Raw genomic sequence first — 26,320 nt, 5'->3', positions numbered from 1 at the left:
ATTAACACACAGTTTACTGTAATTTACATGCGCTGTTCTTTTTCAGATGAAAACTGACACTTACAACATGTACAACGGAAGCAAACAACCTGACTGTTACTGACCATAACCCCATTCAACACGCTGCAACTGGCCGCCCACAGTACGCCGTCATTCAGAGACACCCTTCCTGACGTCATAATGATAACGCGAGAATTGAGTCGTTCCTCAGACAGTAGCCGCACCAACAGTCGCGAAATTCTGGAAGTGGTGATGCACAAGAAGGGGGAGGAGGACGACCGCCACCAACACCACCACAACCACCACCACCAACCACAGCACCAACAATCACTGCTTCATCACCAGCACCCACTACAACAGCTTCACCAACACCGCAGTGCTGACAGTTCCAGTCGTCTGTCAGCCATGTTGGTGAGTTGATTTTGTGATGAGTAAAAGAGCGTGTGTGTGTGTTTGTGCGTGCGCGCGGGTGAGTGAGTGTGTGTGTGTGTGTGTGTGTGTGTGTGTGTGTGTGTGTGTGTGTGTTGTGTGTGTGTGTGTGTATCTTGTGATTGTGTGTATGTGTGTGTGTGTGTGTGAGTTAAAGGTGCTCATAGATGATTAAAGGGGTGGGGTGGGGGGTACGGGTAGGCTACCTTTTGAAGCACTGACGAACAGTTATGATTTTGCTCGTGACATGTGCGTAATCGGTCAGTGCAGCTGAACTGGTTTGTCTTTTTTCCATGGCAAGGCGGGACAAAGGAGGGCAACTTATTTTTTTTCAGAAACTCCAAGGGGTACACAAAAAAGTAAATAAATTACAAGATAAAAAGGGGGGGGGACACAAATAATTATGTATGATCACGATACTCACAACTTCATATAGAAACTAAATAGAACGATGTAGGCTGATAAAAAAAAGTTCTGCCAACGTGTCAACCTTGCAATGTACAGGTGCGAACCACTCACCTGCACAACCACCTGGGCGAGCTGAGCCGTGGTCCCTCAAGCTTCTCCCGCAAGTCATTGTCCAGACAGTCACTGGACAGCACCTCCCCCAGTGAACCTTGCCACCCCACTGACCACCACAATTATACGACGACCTGTATATGTGGGGGAGGGGTGGGGGCGTTCCTGAACAGTCTTGGACTCTTGGCAGGGGCTTCCTTGATCCTAGGCGCCATGTCTTTGTTGCTGCTCGCTTCTCTGGCTCAGGAACATGCGGACATCCGCACTGCAAGCGGTCTCCGTGGAAACAGTAACGGTGCGAGTGTACAAGAGAATGGTGCTAGTGTACCGGACAAAGGTGCGAGTGTACTGAGTGATGTACGGAAAAGTACCGGCGTTGAATATGAAAAGTCGTACAGTCTCAGCGAAACGACACAAGACTCTTCTTTTTCCAAGAGTAAGAGGAGTATAGCACACGACAAAATAGCAAACTTCCAGACAGACATTCTATTTAGATCTTTGCAGTCGGATGGCAAGCCGGCGGAATCAAGCGCCCAAGGTCAAAGTGCTGAGCCCTTGACCCAAAACGACGACTCAGCTGAGGAGTCAAAGTCATTGGAGACGCTGCCGAGTCTTCTAGAAGGGGCGGTGGCCATGGCAACGCTTGTTCTTGTGGCGGACCTGTGCTGTTTGATGGTGTGCTGCATGCAGTGTTTCTTCGGCTCCAAACTGCTAACCTTGCGTGAGGGAGAAGAAAGGTGAGTTCAGTGAGGAAAACTGACTGACTGACTGCCTGACTGACTGACTGACTGACTGCCTGACTGCCTGCCTGACTGCCTGACTGACTGCCTGCCTGACTGACTGACTGACTGACTGCCTGACTGACTGACTGACTGACTGACTGGCTGCCTGCCTGACTGCCTGACTGACTGACGTATCACTTGAACATGGCATGTCCAATATAGTCACTAGAACTGGAGACAAAAATATTAAATTAGTCAGATATTGACTGATTAATTTAATATTTTTGTCTCCAGTTCTAGTGACTATATTGGACATGCCATGTTCAAGTGATACGTAAAGAGAGGAATACCAAACACGGAAAGCTTATTTCTAATTGACAGCATAGCTGGATGTTTAGTGAACAATGACCTTTTCAGTTAGGCTAATGCTTTGGGAATGATGAAATTACGTTCAGTGAGAAGCAGATGGAGAGGATATATTGCGGTATGCTATGGTATATAGTGAGTTAGTGTTTAAGAGATGAGTTTTATCAACCATGCTTACAAGAACAGTTTGTTTGTTTGTTTGTTTGCTTAACGCCCAGCCGACCACGAAGGGCCATATCAGGTTCGAACCCACGACCTCCCGATCACGGGGCGGACGCCTTACCACTAGGTCAACCGTGCCGGTACAAGAACAGTACGATTTATGCTCATGAGTAAGCTTACGGCGGAAAAGATATTGCAAATGTATTATGAGGATCAGATAGGATGCTACCTGCCTTGTACATATATACCAAAGAGGTGAATTAGCTAGTCACAGAATAAGGATGCTGTTCCCAGAGTTAGTACTTAAATGTAAGTGAAAGTCATTGGATCTCATACTTGTAAATGTGATGTGAAAGTGTAGGTGCAATAGTCATTTATGTATTTTTGTTTTTAACTATGTTCAATGTTTTAACTCATGTTTAAGCTTACGCGTATGTAAGAAAGGATCCTGAAAGGTTTATTGATTTCCCGTAACAAACTTTCATATGACGCCCCTTGGTTACTTTCCCCAGGGATTCAACAATATTGCATATAATGTGTCTTAACACGTACTCACTTCTCGTTTCACGAACATCAAGACATTTTCAATAGACCGTATATTATTATTCTAGCGCACATGTATGCACACAGCAATCGATGCGTTACGTATATTTGTGTGGGTGTAAAGCCCCCCCAAAGTACTACTTACGTAATCGATATCGCTGTCTGCTGAGTCCGTGATGATGAATGAAGCAAAACACGTCATAGAATCTTTGCCGTAACGAATCGAATTAGGGGCCGACAAGATAAACAAGCGGGACTATGCCCCCATACATTTTGTTTATCCAAAAAACAACCTAGATGAACGCGGGAAGCACTATTTTTAGAGGCATAGTTTGATGATAGAATGAAGGATTGTGCATGATTGTTCGCGGTTTTTTTTTCTTTTCTTTTGTTTGTTTGTTTGTTGAATTTATGCTTTTATGATAGTTGATTGTAGTTGTGCCATTTTATGATAGTTCAGTTAAGTTTGTCATGGTATTTAGTCAATGTTTGTAAAGATTTTAGTCAAGCAGTATGTAAGAAATGTTAAGTCCTTTGTACTGCAAACTTGCATTCTCCCAGTAAGGTCATATATTGTACTACGTTGCAAGCCCCTTCCCCGTCGCGATATAACCGAGAACGGTTGAAAACGACGTTAAACACCAAATAAAGAAAGAAAGAAAGTACTTGAGTCATTTCATGATATCTAAGCCCTGTTATGGCAATCAAGCCCTGTTATTGCAGTTGAGCCCTTTTATGATATTCCAAGCCCTTTTATGGTATTTTAACGTGTGTGTTTTTATAATAGTTAAACCTTTTTCTGGAAGTTAAGATTTATATGGTAGTTAAGCCCTTTCTCACTCTGTGTTTTGTAAACTGTTGAGTACGTGCGCTATAGCCTCTAAAAGTCTACATGTTGTACCTACACGCAAACAAAATGTCCCCAAAAATCTTGTTATTAGGTGTGAAAAGGTAGTGATGCAGTACCAACGCGGAAACCTATGCTCCTGTTTTCTATGTCAGTGTTTGTAATGTTGCCAGTTTTGAAGTCTAAAACATCCACGTTATTCTGTTTTTAATATTTGTTATTGTGTTTGTCCCGTGTTAGCTTTGCTTATGTCTTTCCGTCGCTAGTAAGCAACCTGCATCGCTGCAGTGTACATCAAATAGGGAACACCACCAAGTCTAATGCATTTAAATCACCTACTCAGTCAAAGAAATGCACAGCGAAATATCATTTTACTCCATAAAACTGTGGATGCTTACAAACTCTGACAGCACTTTGTGTATCCGACGTTCATGTTGTCATCGTTTACTTTTACAAGGTTGTCCTTTACCAGTACATAAAAGAAATACATGGAGCCGGAGGGGGGGGGGTTAACCCTCTTGCGCCGCAATGGTATTCATGGACTTAACCTCCCCGTCACTTCCATTCTCTGGTAAATGTATACATTTCGTCGCTCAGGCGGAGGTTCTCCTCTCCATATTAAGTTGTTTCACATGGTCCCTTTTGCCTGACGCAAACTCAGCGTTGATCTGTGTCGCTATGTTTCTATGCAAGCGACAACAAAGCCAACCATTGCCATGGTATCCACAAGAATACTTTCTTGGTAAACACAAAGGTTTTCGTCAGCATGAAGACAAATGCCAATGAGTTGTCAAACAATGTCGGTCCTAAACCTTTGGAGAAGAACGGGAGTTTTTTTGTTTTGTTTTTCAGCTAGATCTTATAATAGTAAGCGATAATCTTTCGCTTTGGAACCGTTCACCGTGCTTTTAAACTTTTTAACGTGGATGTGTTACGCAGCAAAATGTTAGAAACAGAAAAAAAAGATTACTAAGATAAACATTAGGATCATAACACTTTTAAATCAAACGGCCAGGTAAAGGGAGTTGTCTGTATAATAAGCTGTCATGGCCAAGTTTAAGCCAAACCAAAGGTTCGATCATACTCTGGTTTTACGATAGTGTAGTGGATCTATAGGTATCATTTGAAACAACACATTTTTTGCACGGGAAGAAAAGGAGTGCAATGGCCGACAGATGAGATCAGGTCATGCGCAATCAGGAGACAATCACGTGTATGCAAATGAGGACAGCAAGGCAGCGGGGCTCCATAAAAGCTGCCAACTTAAGGCAAATATTCACATCTGGTCGAGAGGTTGTTTTAGGCTTACTCTCTCTCTCTCTCTCTCTCTCTCTCTCTCTCTCTCTCTCTCTCTCTCTCTCTCTCTTTCTCTCTCTCTCTCTCTTTCTCCCTCTCTCTCCCTCTCTCTCTCTCTCTCTCTCTCTCTCTCTCTCTCTATCTCTCTCTCTCTCTCTCTCTCTCTCTCTCTCTCTCTCTCTCTCTCTCTCTCTCTCTCTCTCTCTCTCTCTCTCTCTCTCTCTCTCTCTCTCTCTCTCTCTTTCGCAAACCAATCTATAACACACACAAAACATCGGAGCGAATATTCTAGAATTACCCCCGCAATTCAACAGACAGATCCTTTTCTGCTTCTGCTTTTCTCTTTTTATATTTAGTCAAGTTTTGACTAAATATTTTAACATCGAGGGGGAATCGAAACGAGGGTCGTGGTGTATGTGCGTGTGTGTGTGTGTGTGTGTGTGTGTCTGTGTGTCTGTGTGTGTGTGTGTGTGTGTAGAGCGATTCAGACTAAACTACTGGACCGATCTTTATCAAATTTGACATGAGAGTTCCTGGGTATGAAATCCCCGAACGTTTTTTTTTCATTTTTTTGATAAATGTCTCTGATGACGTCATATCCGGCTTTTCGTGAAAGTTGAGGCGGCACTGTCACGCCCTCATTTTTCAACCAAATTGGTTCAAATTTTGGTCAAGTAATCTTCGACGAAGCCCGGACTTCGGTATTGCATTTCAGCTTGGTGGCTTAAAAATTAATTAATGACTTTGGTCATTAAAAATCTGAAAATTGTAAAAAAAAAATAAAAATTTATAAAACGATCCAAATTTACGTTTATCTTATTCTCCATCATTTTCTGATTCCAAAAACATATAAATATCATATATTCGGATTAAAAACAAGCTCTGAAAATTAAATATATAAATATTATTATCAAAATTAAATTGTCCAAATCGTTTTAAAAACACTTTCATCTTATTCCTTGTCGGTTCCTGATTCCAAAAACATATAGATATGATATGTTTGGATTAAAAACACGCTCAGAAAGTTAAAACAAAGAGAGGTACAGAAAAGCGTGCTATCCTTCTTAGCGCAACTACTACCCCGCTCTTCTTGTCAATTTCACTGCCTTTGCCATGAGCGGTGGACTGACGATGCTACGAGTATACGGTCTTGCTGAAAAATGGCATTGCGTTCAGTTTCATTCTGTGAGTTCGACAGCTACTTGACTAAATATTGTATTTTCGCCTTACGCGACTTGTTTTTTCTTTAAAATAACCTTCACAGAAAAACTACAAAAATCAAAAGCATGGACAAAAAGAGACAACAAATTGAGAGGCAGCTACAAAACAAAACCGAGCAAAACGCTTCAAGTTCCTGGGAGCATTATACAGCATTACCCTGAGTAGATGCAGGCACTTGTAAAGTAGTTGTTCTCTGGCAAATATATACAACACTCGTGAAGTTTGCGCTAGTCGTTACCACAACGCACTTAGTGGGCAGTTCGCTGGACATCATGCACTGATCAATGATGGATCGAAAATAGCCATCAGGGATGCCAAACGTACAGTAACTGTCCTGTTGAACCAAACGCCCCGTGAGTAGCAGACTTGACCGTTTGTGCGCCGTAAAGGCTATCGGAAGTTCGCGCGGTCCGACTCGAAGTAAAGATTCATATGCGTTGCAAAGTGTAGGTAAAGTGTGCATTGTTCTTTCTGCTTTTTCTGGTGATGTCAATGCATGGTCACTGTCGGAATGAACATAACCATCAACAAAACGACACTTTCCTGCTGAACCAAATGCCCTGTGTGCATATTTAAGTCGTTGGCGCGCCGTCAAATCTGTATAGAAACTCTCTGACGTTTGCTCAACAAATATAAGTTGGAAGCAGAGTGCAGAGCTCGTTCTGCTTCTGTTGCTGATTTCAGCGCATTTTGTCGAGCATCTTTTCTCGCCGATGGAAGTGCGTGTGTTGAGCATCTCTTGTTGCTGACGGATGTGCATCTGGTTAGCTTTTTTTTATCACGGCAGAAGGCTAACATCTGAAATTGCTGATATATTGGCGGATCAAAAATAGCAATCTCGAACACCACACCGTCCAACTGATCTGAACGTCCAGAATAGACTTGGCGTGCCGTCAAGTTCGTAAAAAAAAATGTATATATATAGATATAGATACTTACTATATCTCTACGCTTGATTAAGATCAGGCTGGGTCAGTTAGATTCCAAATAGTTTAAAGGCACTTTACATTTTTTTAATAAAAATAAAAAAATAAAATGTTTTTCTTGTTTTTGTTTAGTTTTTTCACCGTCTTTTGCGACTATATAGTTTGCATCCACTTATTTGTTTTCTTAGTTACTGCCCATTTTTGTTAGTTTAAAGGAAACCTCTGACAGACCGTTCAAAGAGAGATTAGGGGTGAATGACGAATGCTAGGCGACACACGAACACTCGGTTATAAGTTGACGAACTTCACGTATACGAGCAAAATGTTGATAATGCGTGCACAACTGAGGTATGAGTTTCTGGATTTGCAAATGTCTCAAACTGGCTTCCAAATTGTGTAAATTTGCTCAGACCATCGCGAACTTCTTGATTGGCAGAGCCGCATAATGGCAAGTTGGAAAAAGTACGGATATTTGAAGATGAAGGCTGGCTTAGAGTGAATCATGCATTATGCAGTTATTTCATTAGGTCACAAACAAAAAGAGAGAGAGGGAGAAAGAGAGAGAGAGAGAGAGAGAGAGAGAGAGAGAGAGAGATAGTTGTATCTTTCCAAGGCCATTTCAGGAAATAATATAATGCTCTGCGGACACAACCATATGTCACACATGTCACCCGGACCCATTTCTATAATTATGCTCGGATCCCTCCATATTCAAACATTCAGGCGTCTAACCCCTTCCTATGCATGCAATGGATATGAAGAGAAAGAGACATAAAGACGAGAGAGAGAGAGAGAGAGAGAGAGAGAGAGAGAGAGAGAGAGAGAGAGAGAGAGAGAGAGAGAGAGAGAGAGAGAGAGAGAGGCAGAGACACAGAGACAGAGAGACACAGAGATCTAGAGAGCTGGGAGAGAAAGAGAGAAAGAGAGAGAGAGAGAGAGAGAGAAAGAGAGAGAGAGAGAAAGAGACAGAGAGAGAGCGAGAGAGATATAGAGAGAGGGGGAGAGACAAAGAGACAGAGCTAGAGAGAGAGAGAGGGGGGAGAGAAAGAGAGACAGAGAAAGCGAGAGAGATAGAGAGAGAAGGGGGAGAGAGAGAGAGAGAGAAAGAGAAAAAGAAAGAGAGAGAGAGAGAGAGAGAGAGAGAGAGAGAGAGAGAGAGAGAGAGAGAACGTGCAACAGGCAGCTTTCTGGATTTTCCTTTTATTTCAAGGGACAAAACCTCATGTCGCAAATGTCATTCCGACCCATTTCCGTAAATAGGAAATCATCGACAAAAATCCAGACCCTTTTCCTATCCATCCCCACTCCACCTCTCACCCTCCCCTCCCCCCCCCCCCTCCCTCTACACACACACGACCCCTATCCACCAAACTCCTCCAATCACATTTCGAGGATGTAGACCCGCATCTATGGCACTCGGTTTGATTAGAAGACAGCTGATCCATGTGATCAATGTCAAGAACCACGTAAGACGTGCCTCTTTCCTAACATAACTCCCTCTACCGCGTTCTGCTCATCAAACCTTCTTACCCCCCCCCCCCCCCCCCCCCCCCCTCCCCCCTGCCCCCCCCCCCCCAACCTCCATGGACATACACCCACACACGCACCCGCGCGCACACACACACACACACACACACACACAGTCAGTCACACACACACACACACACACACGCACACACACACACACACACACACGCAAACTTGAGGAATTGAGGATTAGGTAAGTGGGGGTATTGAAATGATCGATCGGCCTGTGAAGGGTTCCCAAAATGCATTTACCCGCGCATGCCCAGTAGAGAGAATAAAGCTGTCCATTATTGTGATTGGCTGACACTGCTGTGACGTAAGGTGTTTTTATAGCCTTATATCTTCGGCGGGATGTATACATACTTCCGTCATCCTAAGGATTTGACCGCCGTGGCGGATTCGTGTTCTGATCAATTTGTTTCTGGTTGTACCAGAGAGAAATCTTCAAAAGAAAACGTCGAAGGCTCCTCCCTCACAGACAAGAGCAAATACGTTATGTCAGCGTTCAATAACATGATGTACAGGATCTTTACGCAAAAGCGCTCCAAGTTTCAGTAATCCGTGGATCCGCAGATCGATCTGAGCGCAATATGTTTTTACATTTAGTCAAGTTTTGACTAAATGTTTTAACATAGAGGGGGAATCGAGACGAGGGTCGGGGTGTATGTGTGTGTGTGTCTGTCTGTCTGTCTGTCTGTGCGTGTGTGTAGAGCGATTCAGACCAAACTACTGGACCGATCTTTATGAAATTTTACATGAAAGTTCCTGGGAATGATATCCCCGGATATTTTTTTATTTTTTTCGATAAATACCTTTGATGACGTCATATCCGGCTTTTTGTAAAAGTTGAGGCGGCACTGTCACACCCTCATTTTTCAATCAAATTGATTGGCATTTTGGCCAAGCAATCTTCGACGAAGGCCAGACTTCGGTATTGCATTTCAGCTTGGTGGCTTAAAAATTAATCAATGACTTTGGTCATTAAAAATCTGAAAATTGTTAAAACAAAAAAATCTAAAACGATCCAAATTTACGTTCATCTTATTCTTCATCATTTTCTGATTCCAAAAACATATAAATATGTTATATTTGGATTAAAAACAAGCTCTGAAAATTAAAAATATAAAAATTATGATCAAAATTAAATTTCCGAAATCAATTTAAAAACACCTTCATCTTATTCCTTGTCGGTTCCTGATTCCAAAAACATATAGATATGATATGTTTGGATTAAAAACTCGCTCAGAAAGTTAAAACGAAGAGAGGTACAGAAAAGCGTGCTATCCTTCTCAGCGCAACTACTACCCCGCTCTTCTTGTCAATTTCACTGCCTTTGCCACGAGCGGTGGACTGACGATGCTACGAGTATACGGTCTTGCTGAAAAATTGCATTGCGTTCAGTTTCATTCTGTGAGTTCGACAGCTTGACTAAATGTTGTATTTTCGCCTTACGCGACTTGTTACATTTAGTCAAGTTTTGACTAAATGTTTTAACATAGAGGGGGGAATCGAGACGAGGGCCCGGTAGCTCAGTTGGTAGAGCACTGGACTTGTGATCGAAAGGTCGCAGGTTCGAATTCGGGCCGGGACGGACACGGGTCAACTTTATGTGCAGACCCAGAGACGGAAGCCGTGTCCCACCCCCGTGTCATCACAATGGCACGTAAAAGACCTTGGTCCTTCTGCCATAAGTGCAGGTGGCTGAATACACCTAAACACGCAGACACCTGGGTAGCGCGACTCCGTTGCTGCTAGCTTTCCACTGGGAGGAAGCGACCCGAATTTCCCAGCGATGGGACAATAAAGTAATGAGATGAGATGTATGTGTGTGTGTGTGTGTGTGTGTGTGTGTGTGTGTGTGTGTGTGTGTCTGTCTGTCTGTCTGTGTGTGTGTGTAGAGCGATTCAGACTAAACTACTGGGCCGATCTTTATGAAATTTGACATGAGAGTTCCTGGGTATAATATCCCCGGACGTTTTTTTTCTTTTTTTCGATAAATACCTTTGATGACGTCATATCCGGATTTTTGTAAAAGTTGAGGCGGCACTGTCACACCCTCATTTTTCCATTAAATTGATTGACATTTTGGCAAAGCAATCTTCGACAAAGGCCGGGGTTTGGTATTGCATTTCAGCTTGGTGGCTAAAAAACTAATGAGTGAGTTTGGTCATTAAAAATCGGAAACTTGTAATTAAAATTATTTTTTTTATCAAACGATCCAAAAACAACTTCATCTTATTCTTCGTCATTTGCTGATTCCAAAAACATATAAATATGTTATATTTGGATTAAAGACTCTGTACAGGTACAGTAAAGCGTGCTATGAAGCACAGCGCAATCGCTACCGCGCCAAACAGGCTCGTCACTTTCACTGCCTTTTGCACTAGCGGCGGACTACGTTCAGTTTCATTCTGTGAGTTCCACAGCTTGATTAAATGTAGTAATTTCGCCTTACGCGACTTGTTTACATTTAGTCAAGTTTTGACTAAATGTTTTAACGTAGAGGGGGGAATCGAGACGAGGGTTGTGGTGTATGTGTGTGTGTGTCTGTCTGTTTGTCTGTCTGTGTGTGTGTGTAGAGCGATTCAGACCAAACTACTAGACCGATCTTTATGAAATTTGACATGAGAGTTCCTGGGAATGATATCCCCGGATGTTTTTTTCGTTTTTTTCGATAAATACCTTTGATGACGTCATATCCGGCTTTTTGTAAAAGTTGAGGCGGCACTGTCACACCCTCATTTTTCAATCAAATTGATTGAAATGTTGGCCCAGCAATCTTCGACGAAGGCCGAACTTCGGTATTGCATTTCAGCTTGGTGGCTTAAAAATTAATTAATGACTTTGGTCATTAATAATCTGAAAATTGTAAAAAAAAAAAAAAAATGTTTAAAACGATCCAAATGTACGTTTATCTTATTCTTCATCATTTTCTGATTCCAAAAACATATAAATATGTTATATTCGGATTAAAGACAAGCTTTGAAAATTAAAAATATAAAAATTATGATTAAAATAAAATTTCCGAAATCGATTAAAAAAACAATTTTATCGTATTCCTTGTTGGTTCCTGATTCCAAAAACATATAGATATGATATGTTTCGTTTAAAAACACGCTCAGAAAGTTAAAACGAAGAGAGGTACAGTAAAGCGTGCTATGAAGCACAGCGCAACCGCTGCCGCGCCAAACAGGCTCGTCACTTTCACTGCCTTTTGCACTAGCGGCGGACTACGTTCAGTTTGATTCTGTGAGTTCCACAGCTTGACTAAATGTAGTAATTTCGCCTTACGCGACTTGTCTCTTTTTACATTTTAGTCAAGTTTTGACTGAATGTTTTAACATAGAGGGGGAATCGAGACGAGGGTCGTGATGTGTGTGTGTGTGTGTGTGTGTGTGTGTGTGTGTGTGTGTGTGTGTGTGTGTGTGTGTGTGTGTGTGTTTGTGTGTGTGTGTGTATGTGTGTCTGTGTGTCTGTCTGTCTGTCTGTCTGTCTGTCTGTCTGTCTGTGTGTAGAGCGATTCAGACCAAACTGCTGGACCGATCTTTATGAAATTTGACATGAGAGTTCCTGGGTTTGATATCCCCAGATGTTTTTTCATTTTATGAATAAATCTCTTTGATGACGTCATATCCGGCTTTTTTGTAAAAGTTGAGGCGGCACTGTCACACCCTCATTTTTCAATAAAATTGATTGAAATTTTGGCCAAGCAATCTTCGACGAAGGCCGGACTTTGGTATTGCATTTCAGCTTGGAGGCTTACAAATTAATTAATGACTTTGGTCATTACCAATCTGAAAATTGTAATTAAAATATGTTATTTATTAAACGATCCAAAATTACGTTCATCTTATTCTTTATTATTTTATGATTTCAAAAACATATACATATGTTATATTCGGATTAAAAACAAGCTCTGAAAATTAAAAATATAACAATTATGATTAAAATTAAATTTCCGAAATCGATTAAAAAACAATTTTATCGTATTCCCTGTCGGTTCCTGATTCCAAAAACATATAGATATGATATGTTTGGATTACAAACACGCTCAGAAAGTTAAAACAAAAAGAGGTACAGAAAAGCGTGCTATGCAGCACAGCGCAACCACCCCCGCGCTAAACAGGCTCGTTAATTTCACTGCCTTTTGCACGAGCGGCGGATTACGATCATTGTGAAAAAATGCAGTGCGTTCAGTTTCATTCTGTGAGTTCCACAGCTTGACTAAATGTAGTAGGGGAAAGTCGCTAAACCTGGAACAGTTAAGGAGAAACAGCCGTACCAGACAAACAAATGGATATTGCAAAGCGTTCTTTATATTGTCACTTACTAGACTCTATCAGTAAATAAACGAACCACATAAAATAAAATAAAAGTCACGCAACTCATCAGACTGATCATAATAAAAATGTCTGCATTTGTTCCAGGTTGGACGCATGGGTGTGTAAAGTGGAACACTGTTGTCAAACTCGGAACACATACAAACACACCCTGACTCTCTTTCTAGCTCTGTCTGTGTCTCACACACACACACATATACACCCACACACTCTCATTCTCACACAAACAAGCACACATTGCCACACACACAAGATAAATAAATACGTCATAACATTTTGATTAAGCCCTTTTATGTAAATGTCTTTTTTTCAACATCATATTTTGATTTTTACCAAGGAAATAACAAATCGGATAACAATATAAGCCTTAAATGTAAACCAAAAAGATAAATAAGGGCTAGGTCTAAAAAGGACTGAAAAACAAAACCTTAAAAAAAATTTAAAAAATAGGCAAAGAACCGATTTCGCAGACAATGTCCTTTGTCTTCTACTGTCAGCGCAGTCATCGTGTGATTACTGTGTGCACTTCTGGCACTATAACATATCCTTAGGGGAGTTGGTGCCACACATTAAGCAGTACCACGAAATTTCGCAGTTTCATTTGTACCCCTCTTCTGTTGACAAATAGATATAAAAGGGCTACCTGCCCAATTGACTAAACGTAAAAATCATTACGCATAAAGTCTCAAAGCAAATAACTAAGAACAGATTTAAGAACTGATTTTGCAGACACAAAAAAATGGCTAAGTACAGATTTCGAAGTCCTTTTGTCCGCTGCTGTCAGCGCAGTCCTCGTGTGCCCACTGTGTGCACCTCTGGCACTGTATCATGTTCTCAGGGGAGTTGGTGCCACACATGAAGCAGTACCAAGTGCTTTCCCCCGGGATAGAACGCATCGTCGAGAATGTTCTCCTTTTTTTCCCTCTGATCAGAAGATATTCCCCTCTTGTTTCTCTGAGCAGAAGATTTTGTAGCTTCATTCTTTCCTCTTTTCTGTTGACCTGCACGCCTTTTTGCAAGTGAAATCTCCAGCTTTTGCTTGTAAAGAGAAGATTATTTTTTTCGTGATGATCTCTTCGACGAGCTTGTGGTTGTGCGTTGCAGGACATCAGCAGCAGGTAAGCTTACATTTGCTGCTGACACCAAGCAATCATAATGACCAGAATCTCCATGTCCAGTGTACAAAACAACGATGGGGGTGACGTTGGCAAATTTATTTCAGCTTCAAGAATGCTATTGATTAGTTCTTGTTCTATCTCTGGTGTTAATGTAGAAGGTCTTCCTGTGAACTTTACTTCTTCTTTTGCAAATTTGTTTGTTTCCTTCTAAATGACTTTTAAGAGTTGTGACAGTAACACCATATGCTCTTGATGCGCAAAGCAAACCCATATCTCCGTTTTTCACTGCCGACAAAGCGCAGCCCATTTCTTCTGGTAACCACCGCCGTTCGGGTCTCATAATACTGTCAAACAAATCAATCAATCATTCAATAAAACTTATAGGAAGAACAAACACAACAAAACCGAAAAGAGAATTGAATACGTAAATAAAGCAGCAGTGTTCTGTTTATTGTTTGATGAGGGTAAGATGGAACAGAATGCGGCAAAGCGGGAACACTGTTCCATGTTTGCCTCTCTTATGTGTTCCATCATTGCCGCATGGCACCTGCATGGATTTCGCGTTTTTCTGTTGGATACACGTGACGTTTCAAATATTTTTTTCCGTTCAAGTTATTGCAAATCTATGAAGGTTTATCACAGCAATCAACGTTTTACGTGAACGTATATTGATAAAGAGTAATAATACGAATTGTAGACGGTAGAAATAAGAAGAAGAAGAAGGAAGAAAAGTTTTAAAAAAAACGTACCATTTTTTTATTTTTTGGTTTTGCCGCGGTAGTCATTTTTTTTTTTGCTGGAATAATATCAAGGAATGTCACTAGACATTTCTGCAAAACAATTGTTCATGAATTGTTCCCCGTTGATCGCATATTGAGGTGTTCCAAGTTGGCCGACTGTTCCGGGATTGGCGACTTTCCCTTAATTTCGCCTTACGCGACTTGTTTTTTGTTTGTTTTGTTTTGTTTCACTTGTTTGTTTGTTCGTTAGATATGTATGTTTCTAGTCTAGTTTCGCCGCTTTTTCGATCCTTTCATTTCCTTTTTGGTAGGAGGTGAGGTGGGCGGGTTGATGAAACCTTTCCTTTCGGTGTTTTCAAAGCAAGGTATTAACATTTTCTCTTTCACGCGTACGGACACTGGTGGCCTCAGAATGATTGATAGAAAGGTCAGGCTGTTAGTTACTTCCCCTGGGGCTGTAGACGCTTCATGGCCTTCATTACCTCCCTTGACTTGCCGCCGCATTGACGGCTAGAGATGGCGCTACTGCCGCCAAGCGCTTGAAATTGATTGAATGTCGATGGGAAATTACTTCGATTCCAAATTACCGCATGGTACTTCTGATTGGGAGAATATTGGGTATAGATGACTTGATACAATAACACAGATCACCTTTTACTTGCATATACACATGTACACGCTGAACTCCTCTCTTTCTCTCTCTCTCTCTCTCTCTCTCTCTCTCTCTCTCTCTCTCTCTCTCTCTCTCTCTCTCTCTCTCTCTCTCTCTCTCTCTCTCTCTCTCTCTCTCTCTCTCTCTCTCTAAGGTTGTTGTTGTGTGTGTGTGTGTGTGTGTGTGTGTGTGTGTGTGTGTGTGTGTGTGTGTGTGTGTGTGTGCGTGTGTATGTGTGTGTGCGTGCGTATATGTCTGTGTGTGTGCGCATATGTGTGTGTGTGTGTGTGTGTGTGTGTGTGTGTGTGTGTGTGTGTGTGTGTGTGTGTGTTGTATTGAGTGCGAACGTGATTGCAGGGATGCGGCGCGCGTGTGTGTGAGTCGACTTTTCTTTTTCTTTGTATTATATTGACATACATGTACATTTCAATGTTCTATCATGCATTATATACTCGGATAAGTAATGTTGTAATTAGTAATACTGTATGATTGCGATTGACAATTGTCCTTTTATTGTCTTTATTTTTATGTCTTAGTTTAGCAGGGACAGATTGTAAGACTAGGCGTGAGCCTAAAATCTACATCCTTGAGTAATAAAGTTCGTTCGTTCGTTCGTTCGTTCTCTCTCTCTCTCTCTCTCTCTCTCTCTCTCTCTCTCTCTCTCTCTCTCTCTCTCTCTCTCTCTCTCTCTCTCTCTCTCTCTCTCTCTCTCTCTCTCTTTCTCTCTCTTTCTCTCTCTCTCTCTCTCCCTCTCTCTCTCTCTCTCTCTCTCTCTCTCTGTAAAAAGCTGTCAAGCAATCTCCATCTCCTATCTAAACTAAAACCCTTTGTAGACAAGGAGGGACTGAAAATGTTTTACGTGGCACACTGTCTATCATATATTAATTATGCCTCCACTGTATGGTGCGGTGCCAGTGAAAATATAATGAAAAAACTAAACTCCTTGCACAGAAGAGGTGCTAAGCTTATTGTAACCAATCCTTATCTGTCCACGTCAGAAAAGTTGAAGGTAGCCAATATTCTTCCACTTCAACAGCAGTTTGATTACAACATCTTAATTCTAATGTACAAGGCGCTCAATGAGCTGGCCCCACCATACCTAAATGCATTCTTGACTAAAGCTTCCGAGCGCTATGTGTCAAACAAATCTATATATATATTACCAAGGACTCGCATAGATCTATACAAAACTAGCTTTGCTTTTGTGGGACCTTCACTGTGGAACTCTCTTCCTTCGAATGTACAAACGTGCCGTTCATTGAACGCATTCAAAACCTCCCTCAGGAAACACATACTGAGGTCTTCATAAGTTACGCTGCCGGTATTGTAGCTAGCTTTGTTAATTATAATTATTTTATTACTCTGAAATATTGACTGCTGCATGCCTACATAATGCTAAATCTACCTGTCTTGGTGGGCTCACTGTGTGCTTGTTGAATGGCACTTAGTTGTGTGTATATTATTATTAGTATTATATGTGTTCCTCCTTGTGCGTCTGCGTGTGAGTGCGCAAATGTGATTGCGTAATTAATGTTCCATTCTGTAATTGATTTATTGATGTTTCATTCATGTATTTTCTACTACTTTTCTCATTTATTATTACTGTATGCTTGATGTTTCTATGATTCTAGTCGGGCGCACGCGTGAATATGTGTTTGTGTGAATGTAAAGGGCACATTGTAAGATTAAGCCTATGGCCTAAAATGTCTACCCTTTATGTGAATAAAATGTTCTAAGTCTAAGTCTAAGTCTCTCTCTCTCTCTCTCTCTCTCTCTCTCTCTCTCTCTCTCTCTCTCTCTCTCTCTCTATCTCTCTCTCGCGCGCGCACAAACACAACAATTAAGCAAACCCACACGTCATAACTACCGTCACCCGCCCATCTCATGGCAACGAGTAAACAAAAGCAAACGAGAGAGAGAGAGAGAGAGAGAGAGAGAGAGAGAGAGAGAGAGAGAGAGAGATAATGACAATGACAATTCCTTATTTTACAAGAGTAACAGATTAAACATAGCTATATTTTGTTGCATCTGGCTCTCGCCCTCGAGTCGGACTAAAGAGACAGAGAAACAGAGAGAGGGACAATGACAATTCTTTATTTAACGATGGTAATCGAATAAGCAGTGTTTTTTTATTTTACATCTGGCCCTCGCCCTAAAGAGGGCCTAATCTAGAGAGAGACTAGAGAGAGGGACGAGAGAGAGAGAGAGAGAGAGTGAGAAAGAGAGAGAGAGAGGCAGAGAGACAGAGAGAGAGAGAGAGAGAGAGAGAGAGAGAGAGGAGCGAGAGAGAGGCAGAGAGAGAGGCAGAGAGAGAGAGGAGCAGAGAGAGGAGCGAGAGAGAGAGAGAGAGAGAGAGAGAGAGAAGTCTGAAGTCTGAAGTCTGAATGTTTTAATGAGTAGGCCTTGTGCCTTTTTCATGGAGATGAGCACATCTCAAGCACCAGCATACAAATGCACATAGTAAACAAAAACAAGAACATCCTACTCATTATATATAATCCTATTCCAATAATTCCGGTGTGCTTTTCACACACTTGCGCGGACATGGCTGTTTGTGTTTGCGTGTGGTCATATGAATGGTGTGTGTCTGTGAGTGTATGTTTACGAGCGCGTGTATGCTTTGTAAGGGAGTATCGCCCTGTTTTGTTTACGGATTACGGATTACGAATGGAAAGCGCCTTCATGACAAATTTAGAAAAACGTAGCAATACTAGTGTTTGAAAACAGCATGGTTAATTTAAACAATGATGGGATTCTAGTGTATTTTCGTGGAATATAATATTCTCTTAACTCAGCATATTTAGGGCATACTAAAACTAAGTGGACTTCATCTTCAACACTGCCACAACAAAATGGAAAAGATAAATCAGCGGAGGTTGCATTTAAATTAAAGCGAAATCGATGCACTCTCAGAGGAGATACTCCCAATCTAAGTCTAATCAGAAGATTTCTAGCTTTAATATGTTTCAAATCACTTAAATAGATGGATAATGTTAGGGTTGATTTGAAGGTTCTGTACAGAGAGAAACGTTCACTTCCTTGTACATTTTCCAGCCAGGTTTGCTTATAGGATGTGTGACAGGGGAGGTTACCGCTCCTTTCACGGCAGACTCTGCACCCGAGTTGTTGGCCTTTAAAAGTCAACACCAGTGGATTGTAGAATTCTGTTTGTGATGGGGTCTGGTGGTTTCCGATTGTCTGTATGTTCATGGAAACCTTCGGGTTTGCATAACAGTTTTTATAGGGCTAAGAAATTAGCCCTAACATTTTCAATCCTGTTTGATTGCACTTCGCTTCCCGAGGTGATCGTAGTGTTTCGGCACTCGGTTACATCTGGCGCTTGCGAGCAGGGATGGGACTCGGCATGATATGTTCAGGTAATGGCATAATATGACCACTGAACATTTTCGTGCTGTTCCCATTCTGCGAACTTGGGATGGACAGTGGTCCCCCGGTTCGGAACTTCGGGACGAAGTTCATTTCAAACGGGGGCGATTGTGACAGGGGAGGCTACCGCTCTTTTCACGGCAGACTTTGCACCCGAGTTGTTGGCCTTTAAAAGTCAACACTAGTGGATTGTAGAATTCTGTTTGTGATGGGGTCTGGTGGTTTCCGATTGTCTGTATGTTCATGGAAACCTTCGGGTTTGCATAACAGTTTTTATAGGGCTAAGAAATTAGCCCTAACATTATCAATCCTGTTTGATTGCACTTCGCTTCCCGAGGTGATCGTAGTGTTTCGGCACTCGGTTACAGATGAAATAAGTGTTTCTTTAAATGCTGTTAGTTAGGAACGCCCTCTCATCGCATGAGAGAGAGAGAGAGAGAGAGAGAGAGAGAGAGAGAGAGAGAGAGAGAGCTGCCAAATCTTCTTCTTCTTCTTTGTTCATGGGCTGAAACTCCCACGTTCACTCATGTTTTTGCATGAGTGGGTTTTTACGTGTATGACCATTTTTACCCCGCCGTTCAGGCAGCATACGTCGATTTCGGGGGAAGCATGCTGGGTATGTTCGTGTTTCTATAACCCACCGAACTCTGACATGGATTACAGGATCTTTTGCGTGCGCACTTGGTCTTGTGCTTGCGTGTACACATGAAGGGGGGTAAGGCACTAGCGGGTCTGCACATAAGTTGACATGGGAGATCGGAAAAATCTCCACCCTTAACCCACCGGGCGGCCGCGGCTCGAACTCGCGACCTTCCGATTAGGAGGCCGACGTCTTACCACTGCGCCACTTCGCCCGTCGAGCTGCCAAATGAAACAGGTCTTCGCATTTTGACCCGAGAATGTTAACCACCATGTGAAAGTCAGTGATACGACACACCTAGCGTAATAGCCATTGCTTTGTACGATTACAGGGCGGTTTTAATAAGTTAGCACTACCAGGGGCGGATCCAGGGCCTAAAACAAATTAAAAAGAGAGAAAAAAATATAATAATTTAATTTGAAAATAAAGAAAAACTGATGCTCAGATTGCACCAGATTGCTCCATTTTCCTTGATTTTTATCAAAACGTTCCGTACCCCCATAGGAGGTTTCGAACGCTTCGCGCCCTCAACTGAACGCTTCGCGTCGTCGAATTATCCCTAAAAGAAATTTGGAAACCCCCCCTTAAAAATGATGTGATCCGCCCCTGACCACTGCTTACTTTCTTCTGACCACCCCTACGCTAAAAATGTCACTTCGCTAATTGACCTGCTCGGACACAGTTAGCGTGGTGTCGGGTTTTTGTTCACTTTTCCACTCCGACGTAATATTCGCAGTACCGTAAAGCCTTTCCCTCGGATCAAAGTCGGAGTAGCCTACTTGATGGGGTAATATCAAAAACAAAAGGCTCTCACGTCGCTTCCAAAGCTAAACTTTAAGATTAGAAACAATGTTACCGCGCAGGAGGACTGCCTTCACTTTGCAAAAGAAAGTGTTTTAAAAGCAAATTAAGCTAATCTTAACCGTGGGACTGCGCACGTTGTCACCGGTTTTTGTACAATGGTTGAACTTTATTTAACAAGGATTAAGATTTAAGGCTACGCCTTTTCTTACAAGAGAGAGAGAGAGAGAGAGAGAGAGAGAGAGAGAGAGAGAGAGAGAGAGAGAGAGAGAGAGAGAGAGAGAGAGAGAGAGAGAGAGAGAGTAACAAAATCACTTGCAATGGCAATGTATTCATATCTGTTCTGAGGGAAAGGCAGAACGACGGGAACGCCTGTAAGAGAGGGGACTGTCTGTGCCATGTTGACTTTCTAATCCCTTTGCGCTTGTTTGCACTGCCCTGTTCTATACCGAATTGAAAAATCACACAGATGAAAACAAACCAGATCACACACTGAGTCTTCTTACTGAACGTGTCACTACACGTGAGCCTAGGCTGTTTTGTGGCCAGTGATTTCCAACAAACAGAAATTGGTGAAGACATTTTCTTGCTGAAATCCTTCAAGACGCCATTCCACGGAATCCCTCCAAGTACACACCGCTAATGGAAAGTTGCTCACAAACTCCGAGCCAATTACCCGCCCATTTACCAGCTTGTGGGCAGACTATGGAGTGCTCAGTGAAAAGTTCTGGCAGTCGCAGCAGACGTAGCAGTCGTTGCACACAAACTCTGAATGAACTCTTGCCACTTTTCAGCGCTGCAAGGGACCCTAAAGACATGACGTCACTACCTGATCTGATTTATCACCGGGCTGGGTCGCTTATCGAACAGAGGGGAGGGTGCGTTCAGAAACTATGCTGCACATTGCTGCGGGTTGACATTTATTCTTGACGTTCTTGTAGCAACACGGTCGTGCGGGCGTCTGCAGAGTTTGAACTGGTCGCCAAGAAAGTATTATATCTCTTTTCGAAGCATGATTGAACAGAGTCTGGGTCGCCCTGGCAGAAACGTTATCTCCCTTGCTTGTGGAAAAGAAAGAGAAAATGGTTGATTGCCCTCCGGCTTTTCTCTTGTCCTTTTCTCTTAAATCCCCTGCGGAAGCTGTGGGCTTATGGATGGTTAAGGGAGAAGAATGTGCGAAGGCTCGCAGTGTCCCCGCATTTTTTTTCCAATCACGCAGAAAATGTCACACACTTATGTCTGTTCCCCTCAACAAACCAAACAAGTATTTCAGATAATAACAGCTGGATACGGTTCAAAATTGAATTTACATTGTCATCATCTAGCGCTGTAATTGTATGTTCGAAAGCCAGAAGCATGTTGTTGTTGTTTTCTAAAATACTACCGATTGTATTTGTTATGCCAATGGATTAAGGGCTCCTTAAAACAATCGAATGGTTTCTGCAGCAAGGACAAATAAAATAAAGTCTGGTACAATCTTTTTAACACTATCTTTCTTTTGATGAGACGTCTATCTTTTTACATGTATTAAAGCTTGACTGAATGTTTTAACATAGCCTGGTAATCAAGACGAGTGTGTGTACGTGTGTGTACATTGTGTAGAGCGATTCCCAGAAAACTACTCGAAAGATCTGCGTGAAACTTGACATACAAATTCTTCAAGATAGTATCCACGGACAAGTTTTTTTCCTTTAATTTTTTTTTATCCTTGATGATGTCATATCCGGCATTTAGGGGAAGTTGAGGCGGCACTGTCACGCCTACATTTTTCAATCAAATTGAAGTAAAAGCATGACCAGATCTGTTGGGGTGAACATGATTGCTTACACGAGAAGGAGTGAAGATTCCCACCATTTTAATGGTTAGTGTTTGTTGTCCGTGCAGGTCTTCCAAATACCTGAGGGAGTGTTCGAGCAGTCGCTTCATCGCCGTCACGGGGTTCTTTTTATCCATTCCAGCGTTCCTGGTCGGTGAGTTGCTGTCAATAGAGCGAATGTGGAACTTTATTTCGACTGAAATTTCCCTTAGGCACATAATTGTACGAAGGCTAGATATCCTCCTCTCAAGAAAAGTCCGTTTTCCTCATCCCGAAATATGAGTTAAAGTATAATTATTATCACAAATCCTCATGTACGAAATCGCTCTTGCATAACGCCCATTTACGTTTGCTGATGGGCATCTGAGCAAAGCGTGGGCGTCTTATGTTATGACAGAGTCGAGAGATGTTTCTCTTACGTTGACCAGTACATCAATCAATGTATTAACATCAAATAATGTATCGAAGTTTACTCTAAGTGGCAAAAAACAGCCACTGAATTTTGTTGTTTCAGAAAGGATATAACTCTTGATTCCAAATTACAAGCACTACCAAGAATCCTTGCTTGAAACGTTCCTTCTCTGTTGATGTTCAAAACGTTGAGTGATTGGATTGCTATGATGCCGGGTGTCTTACATTGACAGAAACAATTGCCAGGGATGGCCAAATTGTTCGCCCAATCGCCAGGGGCGAGTAAAGAAGCCGCCGGGCTAGTAGAAACCGTCTGGCAACTCGCCCGGTTGGCCAGTACAAATTCTGATCAAATGCAACACTTGTGATTGTGACATCCAGTTTCAAAGCCATAAACGATGCAGATGCATCAACTGTGATATGTACCAGCAAAATTTGAGGTGGGCTAGTGACTTCCTTGACGTTACTCGCTGGGGCTGCCGAGTTAACATTTTGAGATTTGGCCATCCCTGAATTCCCATCATCATGTCATGAAATCATTTGGGGTTTTCCAGCTCTGGTGCTGGTGGTGGTCGTCAAGCTACATCCGGGTCCCGCCCTGACGTCATCAGTGGTTATAGGAGTGGGAGGCCTGTTCTGCATTCTCAGCGTCATGCAGAACCTGTACCACTGGCGAGTGGAGAAGACACGTGCAGATGAAGGCCGGTCCGCGTTCGGCGGCCATATGTTATTGCATCCACGCCCTCACTTACCGCCCTCGCCCTGTCGCGTGCACCCGCCCACTGAACACAGCCACCACGCAGCGTCTAATCCGGGGCCTGCTGCAACAACGCAAGGGGAGCTGACTCCGTCTCAGAAGAATGAGTTGTCTACCTTAGTTTGATCCAGGGAGTGTATAAAGGTAGTCCAGGGGGTGTATAAAAGGTAGTTTCCTTCTCGTGAAAATAATCATGTTGATCACCATGCACATATTTGTACAAGTTTGTTCATGCGAAAAAAGCGCTCTTTAACTTAAAACAAGATCCAAAACCAACAGCCTGGCTGCTTCCTGTCCAGAGATGGCTTGCTTTGTTAGATTATTTTTGCAGATTGATGTAGGGGAAGGGCTCCTAATATGGACCACTTTTTGTTTCATGCTGATAACTAGCTTGTTTTCTTGCGAAGAAGTTTCGTTTTGTGTTTGGTAGTCCTTCTCTCTTAGGTTAACCGTTAGGCCCAATTAGAGTGAAATAGCTTTGATAGACATTCAGCAAAAATTAAATACAGAAAAAAATCACAAATGGTCCATATTAGGAGCCTGGGCTGTGGATTTTGGAATGCTGAGTGTTGTGTTAAGGGGTACATGCTTCTGTCTCATGTTCAAACCTGTAAGGATGAACGTGATCGCTTACACAAGAAGGAGTGTGCCTTTTAATGGTGAAATGATGTGTCCAGTACCATGTGGTTACAGCGGTTCTTCTGAACATGCGGAAGCAATGGAATTCAGTGTGTACTGAACATTTTAACATCTTGAAAACTATGGAGATAGTTAATCACACCTACGTTAGCCCTGACTGTGACAAGAACAGACGAAGTGATCCGTCTCAGATGATCGAAAGCATTCTCAATACAAGTTTGATCGAAGGATAATTCAAAGTGAGAAAGACTCTGCAATTTGTCTCGATGTTTGTATGCTGTGTTACCCCCCGCGGGTTAGGGGGAAGAATTTACCCGATGCTCCCCAGCATGTCGTAAGAGGCGACTAACGGATTCTGTTTCTCCTTTTACCCTTGTTAAGTGTTTCTTGTATAGAATATAGTCCATGTTTGTAAAGATTTTAGTCAAGCAGTATGTAAGAAATGTTAAGTCCTTTGTACTGGAAACTTGCATTCTCCCAGTAAGGTCATATATTGTACTACGTTGCAAGCCCCTGGAGCAAATTTTGGATTAGTGCTTTTGTGAACAAGAAACAATTGACAAGTGGCTCTATCCCATCTCCCCCCTTTCCCCGTCGCGATATAACCCTTCGTGGTTGAAAACGACGTTAAACACCAAATAAAGAAAGAGAGAAAGAAAGTATGCTGTGTTAAAGGAATACAAAGGCGGTGAAGACTATATCGAGAACACATGAAGTCGAAGGCTTCGTTCAGGGCGGCCCTCAATTCAGCCCGAAGAAGACTTCGCGAAGTCTTTTTTACCGAAAACTCAGTGCTAAAGCTCCGTGCGGCCAGCGTCGCGAAGTTTACTTCGCGTAGTCGTCTTCGCCCCGTTAAGGACAGGCTTAACTATACCGATAGCACCAATGGATCACTGAACATAAGGTCAATATAAGACGACCAGGAACTACATGTTTTGCAAGTGTGAATAATTATATGCCGTGTGTGTGTGTGTGTGTGTGTGTGTGTCTGTGTGTGTGTGTGTGTGTTTTTGTGTGTGTGTGTGTGTGTGTGTGTGTCTGTGTATGTGTTTGTGTGTGTGTGTGTGTGTGTGTCTGTGTGTGTGTGTCTGTGTGTATGTGTCTGTGTGTGTGTGTCTGTGTGTGTCTGTGTGTATGTGTGTGTGTGTGTGTCTGTGTGTGTCTGTGTGTTTGCTTGCCTGTGTGCCAGCGAATGCGCGCGCGCATGAGTGTGTGTGTGTGTGTGTGTGTGTGTGTGTGTGTGTCCAGAGCGTACGTGCATGAGACAACTTGAGTAGCCGATTTTTTCATCATATTGATGTATTATTTCTTCACATTCTGACTTTTGATCCATAATGTTTTATACTTGCTGAAATACGAGAACCGCACTGGGCGTAAATGGCTAAAAGGAATTTGATTGCATCATTAACCAGACGGAAAACGCTTGATGAAAATTATCTCTCAACCATTCCTCTTCGTACTGTTTCGTGTTACACGCAATGGTAATGGATACAAACATTCTCAGATAAAGACATTCTTAGTAATGTAACAAGGAATCATTCTAACTAATACTGTTGCAAAAAGAATGTGATACTGTGCGAAGAAAGTATCTATGGAGTTGATGATTTTGGAATTTTTTTTCACATTTGGAAAATATCCGATGTGTAATGTATGTAGTGCCCCTTTGTGAGTATAACAGTCTAAATCCTTCACCAGACATTATCTTGCAATACACAAGTCAGTATTATGTAAGTATTATGTGATTAAAAAAATGCTTAAAATAATTTAATACACACGCGCGCGTGTGTGTGTGTGTGTGTGTGTGTGTGTGTGTGTGTGTCTGTGTGTGTGTGTGTGTGTGTGTGTGTGTGTGTGTGTGTCTGTGTGTGTGTGTGTGTGTGTGTGTGTGTCTGTCTGTCTGTCTGTCTGTCTGTCTGTCTGTGTGTTTATGTCTTTCCGTGTCTGTGTTTGTGTCTGTCTGTGTTTTTTTAGGCTATCATGCCTTTTAGAAATTAACTTAGTCCACATGAACACGTAGCTTGCACAGAGAATACTTATGATATAATAAAACAATTTAAAAAAACTTGTATTATGTTAATCGGGAGGATAAACCCCTTGCAGTAAATACAATCTGACAATCTTTTGAACCTGCGTTTATTGCTCAAGATTTACATATTTGGTTGAGAGATTGCGATATGTGCGTTGCGAGCCCGATCTTTTGATATTTTATCCATCATTATTTTTCAATCATGTCTGCAGAGAGTCACGCCTTTTTCTATTTATTTAGAACATGTTCTAATTAAAATAATTATCCAAAATGTATGTCCCAGCTGTTATTGGCAATGCGGTCAATTTACACACGTGGCCATTCTCACGTAAAACTCACTTGCATCAATCATTAATTTTGTTGGTATGCATGCAAAGTCATGAACGTTTTAAAAGTAAGTCAACAGACCCATGACGAACTTTGCACAACATCTGA

The 26,320-nt window shown here is 42.1% G+C and overlaps 1 protein-coding gene across 3 annotated transcripts in view; it reads left to right on the top strand.

The window, feature by feature from the left end:
• Positions 1 to 25,622, top strand: part of LOC138977919 (uncharacterized) — a 33,460-nt gene extending 7,838 nt beyond the window's left edge. For 2 of the 3 annotated variants that reach the window (XM_070350529.1, XM_070350524.1), the window contains exons 2-6: positions 47 to 411; positions 934 to 1,685; positions 2,255 to 2,368; positions 22,121 to 22,206; positions 23,018 to 25,622. In XM_070350529.1, coding sequence (XP_070206630.1) covers positions 181 to 411; positions 934 to 1,685; positions 2,255 to 2,368; positions 22,121 to 22,206; positions 23,018 to 23,346 — 1,512 coding nt within the window. In that variant the 5' untranslated portion in view covers positions 47 to 180 and the 3' untranslated portion in view covers positions 23,347 to 25,622. The remainder of the gene's footprint in view (positions 1 to 46; positions 412 to 933; positions 1,686 to 2,254; positions 2,369 to 22,120; positions 22,207 to 23,017) is intronic. The other variant, XM_070350538.1, reaches the window with a different exon arrangement.
• Positions 25,623 to 26,320: the final 698 nt, after the last annotated feature.

This window comes from Littorina saxatilis, linkage group LG1, assembly GCF_037325665.1.
Source record: "Littorina saxatilis isolate snail1 linkage group LG1, US_GU_Lsax_2.0, whole genome shotgun sequence".
In the NCBI taxonomy this organism is placed as follows: Eukaryota; Metazoa; Mollusca; class Gastropoda; order Littorinimorpha; family Littorinidae; genus Littorina; species Littorina saxatilis.
The sequence above is the reverse complement of the archived record's forward strand: the minus strand, read 5'-3'. Positions and strand labels throughout refer to the sequence as shown.